Consider the following 6,030-nt stretch of genomic DNA (forward strand, 5'->3'; position numbering starts at 1 on the left):
AAAAAGTAATATCTGAAGAATCTAATGGTTTTGGAATTTAATACCTTCTATATAACACTCTTATATGCTGGCTTATTAAAATGGGATTCACGTAACGACATATGTTTGACGTCTGTTACATTTTTCATACATCATTTTTAAGGGTTCAAAAATCTGATCTGGATTGCTAAGAATTTGTAAATGAGGGATTGATAGGAGGACCAGACAATTACTATAGTCTATCGCAGCCTCAACAACAGCCTCAAGTGCATTATTTATCTGTCTGTGAGTACGTTTAAGTGGGGGAGGGCTTGAAAAGGAAGCGGAAAAACTTCATCGTTAAGTTTCTTGGAAAAACATTTATAATGGTATAAATTAATAAATTACAAATATAAATATATTAACTCTTCATTTGATAATGTTCCTATGTAGTAGTGCATATTATATGCTTTTGAATTATGAATGGTCAAACACAATCATAGAACCCCAACAAATGTTTTTTTTTCAAATGTGACTCTTTATTAAAACTTATTTCACTAATCTTCAATAACTGCTTTTTTTACTTGAAAATATTTTTTTTCCATATTAATTTAGAAAATGAAAAATATGAAACTTTCAAACTATTGTCGCTAATATATAGAACCATAGTAAATCATTATGTGATAATGAAAGATAAATAAAAACATTATTCAGAAGCATACTGTTCAAATTCTACAGCCTTGAACAAAATAATCATATTTAGACAAAACAAAAGGTTGGTAATTAATTGTGAGGACATATAATGTTCTATTGTAGATTTAATGAATATTACCATTTAAATGAATCATTACAGCCCGAGATGCGTCATGCCAACGGTGTGGTCCTGAAAGTGAGACTATTAACCATATTATATTCGAATGTCAGCCTGCTCTTAAGTATTGGGCTCTGTCTGCAACTCCATCTTCTCCGAATTTATTTTCATCCTTGTATGTTAACTTAGACTTCCTTTTCCGTCAAGTCCTGAGCAACAACGTTCCGCAAAACCTTGCTATGTTCCCCTGTTTGCTTTGGTTTATATGGGAAGCTCGAAATGGGAAACTTATGGTGCATTCAAGTAGACGCCTCCTGGTCGGAAGAGAGTGACTGGAATGGACTGGTTTTTATCCTGCTTGAAGATGATAAGTTGGTTTGCTTGGGACTGGAGTCTTGCCCAAAAGGGCAGTCACCATTACATGCAGAAAAGGTGGAGTCTGATTGTCAGCAATTAGTGAACACCATTTGGAAGGATGAAGACTGGCTAGCCCTAGCGCCTGAGCTATATGGCATCAGAGTTATATCTTCTTCATTTCAAGTTATGTCTTTTGCTTTTATTTCTCGAGTTTAAAATAACCGTGCAGACTCCTTGGCGAAAGGAGCGTATTCATGTGGCCAAAGTTATACTTTTGTAAACGATCGGGTCGCAGATTGGCTAGCTCTCGTAGCTTGCTTTAACGTTTATTTTTCAAGTTAATGAAATTTCAGTTAGATGCCAAAAAAAAAAAATCCTTGCAATTGCTTTAACTATATAAATGAATCATTGCAATTATTTAGATGTATGGTTAGTTAATTGATACAATATTTGCTTTCTATATAAAAAATTGTGGACATTGAAAAAAATAACAACAATAAAAAATGAAATAAAGGAAGAAAAGGAGAAAAAAGTTTAATCTAAATGATCATAGGAAAATTTAGAAGTGCCAGCATACAAACACTAGAAATTCTATTTGTATCTTTGTTTTGATAAAAGAGAAACTTTAGTTGTCTTATCATAAATTAGATTTTGAGTAAACTAATCCTTGACAAAAGTCAAAATTTATTAAAAAATTGTTTCATTCATAGTATTTTTAAATTGTTGCTGTTAAACTACCCCATTTTTGTCACATGCTTTAAAATTAATTAATTGGCAAAAGTAATTACAAGCAACTTTTTGTTTAAAAATTAAGTTTCCAACACCAAATATAATGTTTTCTTTGTCCTTTTGACAAACATTCAAATTATTTAAAACTACTACTTTATTTACTTACTTTCAAAACATTATATTATTCAATTGATATATTATTTTAAGTGAACAATTTTGTTAAAAACATGTTTTTGATGGTTTAGGTCAAGCAAGGTGGGTGGAAGAATATTTATTAGAGAAAAAAACTATATAAAAATGTATACTTCATCCAATTCAAGCAAATGCCTGAAAAGTTGAGAAGTCTAGATCGAAGGATTTAAATTTATTGGTAGATAAAACATACTCTGAATCAAATCTTTGGCGAGAAACATTAGGAAACTGCGCAATAAGTCAAAAGATGGCCCCAAATAGCATATATTATTTAAGAGGATTATGTTTTGTGCCGAGCCAGGATTTGGTTTCTGGTTTGATGGTTGAATTGCTAAAAATACTGATTATAGGTAGAAGAATAGAAATCAAATTCATTTTGTCACTGTAGATGGATTTGCCGCGACGAGGGTGCCTTTTCGTCATGCAGGAGTCAAGACTTGAAGCAGAGTTCTCTATAAAATACTCGTTTAGACGAGGGCTCCCAAACTCTAAAAAAGAAAATTTGAAAATAAACTTCTTGATAACATCAGTCTCATAAATATTCTTAGCTGTTTGTAAACAGTTACTTTTCATATCTTGCGGTGAATCTATTCCCTCCGCTTTATCCAGTTGGTCATGATAGATAAATATCATATTTATAAAATACGATTATAGACTACGGTAATAGAAAAAAGTAAAATGTTTCGTGTCGAGAGAGCTAACTCGCAGATTAAGGAATCCGCAAAGATAAAAAAAAGGCTGATATTCCTAATATTGAACACAAGCTTCTTGTCTTGACCAGTTTTTGCTATTGTCTCAACCCGACATTCTTAATAAAAATGTATATCTATTTTATATAATTTCAACAGTCAATTTGTGATTAATTTGGTACATATATTTACATCATTTATTATGTTATTTTTTGTTATTTTAAACTAATATATTCAGTACTTGAATGATTTTTTTAAAAAGTATTAAAATATTATAATTATTAAATATATACATTCTATGAATATTAAATGATTTAGTTTTTAGTAAAGAATTTAATGTTTGTTTCCTAGTTGTTCATAACAGAAATAAATAGTTTAGGTGGATATTTGATGAATCATTTAATTTTGTGGGGTTAGGAGAAGAGCTTAAAAGTCTAGGGGGATTGGCCGTGGGTTTAAGTAGTTTGGGGGGGGAGGCGTACAGAAGTCAACCCTAATTTCTTTCATAAACTCCCAAACTGTTTACGGTTTCCCTCTCTAAGGCTGAAGAATCTGAAAAGGACGAATCTCAGACACAATCTCAGGGATCTTCTCTACGAGTCTCTTCTCCGATAACAACCCTTTCCGGCGAAAGAAAAAATGCTGAGAAACCAACTTTAGTAAGTTCGGTGAGGTTGAGTCCGTGAGTTCGGTGAGGTTGAGTCCGTGAGGACACGCTCTGTGCCCATTGTTGATGTGAGTTTCAGAAATTTCTTAAACTAATTAAGGTTAGAGTTTGTGTGTTTTAAGCAGCTTTTGGTTTTGATTTGATTTAGTCGAAGAGGAGGAGGAAATGAGCTATAACGTTGAAGCAATTCAATGATAAAAGCTTCAAGGTCTGTGCTTTAAAAGTTAAAACCCTTTCATTCTAGTCTTTGTAGTTTATGCGAAGGAGAATTCTGATGTCAAAATGTTCACAAAAGTGCAGTGTTAATGCTTATGTTGTGTTCGAAACAGAGGAAGCTGCTGAAGCGTCTCTGGCACATAACATGTCTCTGGTAATATAACAGTTTTCTCCCTTTTTTTCTCTGTGGTTGAGTCTCTAAAGGTGTTATGTGTATTCAGATTGCTGGGAATCATATCCATGTTGATAGAGCATGTCCGCCTCGTAAGAAGCTGAAAGGTCAGGATGACCATTTGTACGATTCGAAGAGGACTGTCTTTTGGGTAATCTCCCTTTCGACGTAAAGGTTAGTCTAACCTGGTTATCTTGAAGGTCAGTAGTACTAATCTCAGGGCTCTCTTGTTCCATTGTGATTAACATAATTTCATATTCTTAGTTTGTTTTGTTTATTTCTAATGCAGGATGAGGAGGTGTATCAGTTGTTTACTGGTAAGAGTAATCTGGAGAACAATGTGGAAGCTGTTCGTGTTATCAGAGATCCTCATTTGAACATTGGGAAAGGCATCTTGTTTTAAACAAAGGTACTTGAGTAAAAACTTTTGGGTCTCCCAAGGTTTAGAGATAACTAATTTGATCCGATTTATCCTTTTATTCGCTTTACGAAGCTGCAAATCTGGTACTCAAGAAAGGATATTTGAAGCTTAGCGACAGAGATCTAGGTATCGTATCTCTCGAGTCAAAGCTGATGCAACACCATCAAAGAGAAAGACCAATCCTTCTGACGCTTACTCTCCAGCTCAGAAAAGAGACAAAGTCGTCATACCAGTTGCGACAGAGAAGGCTAATCTTTCGTATCAAGGTGTAAGTAAGAGCTTCAAAATCCGCTGATGACAAGAAGAAGCCTTATCAGAAAAGTCCTGCACAATCTAAGATGAGACCTAGAAGTAGCAGCAGCAGCAGCAATGAAGGCAACAAAGCTGGTAGTAGTAGTAATAATAGTGCTGTGTCAGAAGCGACCAAGCTGTTGCTGCAAGGAAATTGAAAGCAAACACGAAAGGCTCATGGTGGTACGGGATTTGCAGGGAGTAAGCGTAAACAAGAAAGCAGAACACCTGATAGCTTCTCCAAGAAGAAGAAACCAAAACGGGGTTAGGTGGTTCTGTTTCAAACCAACCTTTTTCTTTGTTCTTAGCTTTGATACTTTTCGTTTGCAACACTTGTGTTTACTCGCAAGTTTAAAGAAAAGCTATATTCATAGATATCTTTTTAACATGCTTATTTTACACACAGAGAAATTGGCAAGTGTTTATGTGATCAAACTTGACTTGTTAAGCACAGATTTGTAATAAAGAGTTAAAGGTTCTTATAGGATTTTATGTGGTTATTACTTTGAATCAGACACAATCTTCAAAAGCTGCTGCCGAAAATCGTCTGCCAACAAACAAAAAAAATACAAAATGTTTGAGATTCAGGAAATGAACAACGAGAGAAACAGAGGGGAAAGGTGTTTAATTACTCGGCGAATCAATACCCTGTGGCCTCCTTCCCTCCAGCATTCCTGAACACAATTAATAGACCAAACCAGCAGATTGTTTGAGAATATGAAAATATGTCAACAGAGTCAAAGTAAGAGTAAGCTTATCGAACTGAAGCAAAGTGTGTCACAAAGACATGTAGTAGTTTTAATTGGGGCCGCGGCACCAGATAGCATATTCAGAAACAATCCAGTGATGAATCATGAATGTTATATAACATAAGCTTACACTGGAAAAGAATTAAGAGAGAGAATAGAAGTTCATAGCAAAAGCTTACCGCATTCGTTTTCCTGTCTCCTTTTTTTTTCACGAAATCTGCAGAAAACAAAAATCGTTCCAGTAATAGAAATTATGAAAGAGCCTTGAAGGAGAAAAAAAAATCTGGAGACATATAAGAGAACTATGTTGAGTTCTTACCCGCATACGTTTACTGCTTGGCTCTGTCACTTCATCTTCGCCTCCAGATTTTTTACCTTGTCCAGCCTCATTAAGCGTATTGCCTTCATCGGTTTGGAAAACATGTGGAAGAGTGTTTGGATAACCAAGTCGGTTGTCTGCTGATGAACAGAGTCGTATACCCCATTCTTTTACTTTGTACTCACAGTAGGCAAAATCAAGCTGCAAATCTACATGGGTGTAGTTCATTTCAGCTTTGGATACTACACTCCAGTATTAACAGACAACTACCCAAGCCGAATTGTCTTCATTAAGCACAATGCAAGCCCTGAATCTGAGGAATGGGTTTGAGAGAGAGCTGGGAAGTAGAGGGACGGTTAAATAGGAGGAGGAGGAGGTTACAGTAGTACGGTGAGTGAAATATGAAGGCACTTCTTCTCCTGACAAACATAGTCGACAACCCAGATGTGTATTCTGTCA

The 6,030-nt window shown here is 35.0% G+C and overlaps 1 protein-coding gene across 1 annotated transcript; it reads left to right on the top strand.

The window, feature by feature from the left end:
• Window positions 1-1,048: 1,048 nt before the first annotated feature.
• On the top strand, window positions 1,049-4,906 carry LOC106324234 (nucleolar protein 12). Its single transcript, XM_013762237.1, is given in 13 exon segments — window positions 1,049-1,309; window positions 2,101-2,110; window positions 3,416-3,471; window positions 3,552-3,611; window positions 3,699-3,773; window positions 3,841-3,937; window positions 3,940-3,965; window positions 4,081-4,200; window positions 4,281-4,337; window positions 4,340-4,480; window positions 4,482-4,635; window positions 4,638-4,680; window positions 4,682-4,906. Coding segments are annotated over 13 exon segments (1,191 nt in total). The 3' UTR covers window positions 4,773-4,906.
• The last annotated feature ends 1,124 nt before the right edge of the window (window positions 4,907-6,030 follow it).

This window comes from Brassica oleracea, chromosome C2 (genome assembly GCF_000695525.1).
Source record: "Brassica oleracea var. oleracea cultivar TO1000 chromosome C2, BOL, whole genome shotgun sequence".
Taxonomy (NCBI): domain Eukaryota; kingdom Viridiplantae; phylum Streptophyta; class Magnoliopsida; order Brassicales; family Brassicaceae; genus Brassica; species Brassica oleracea.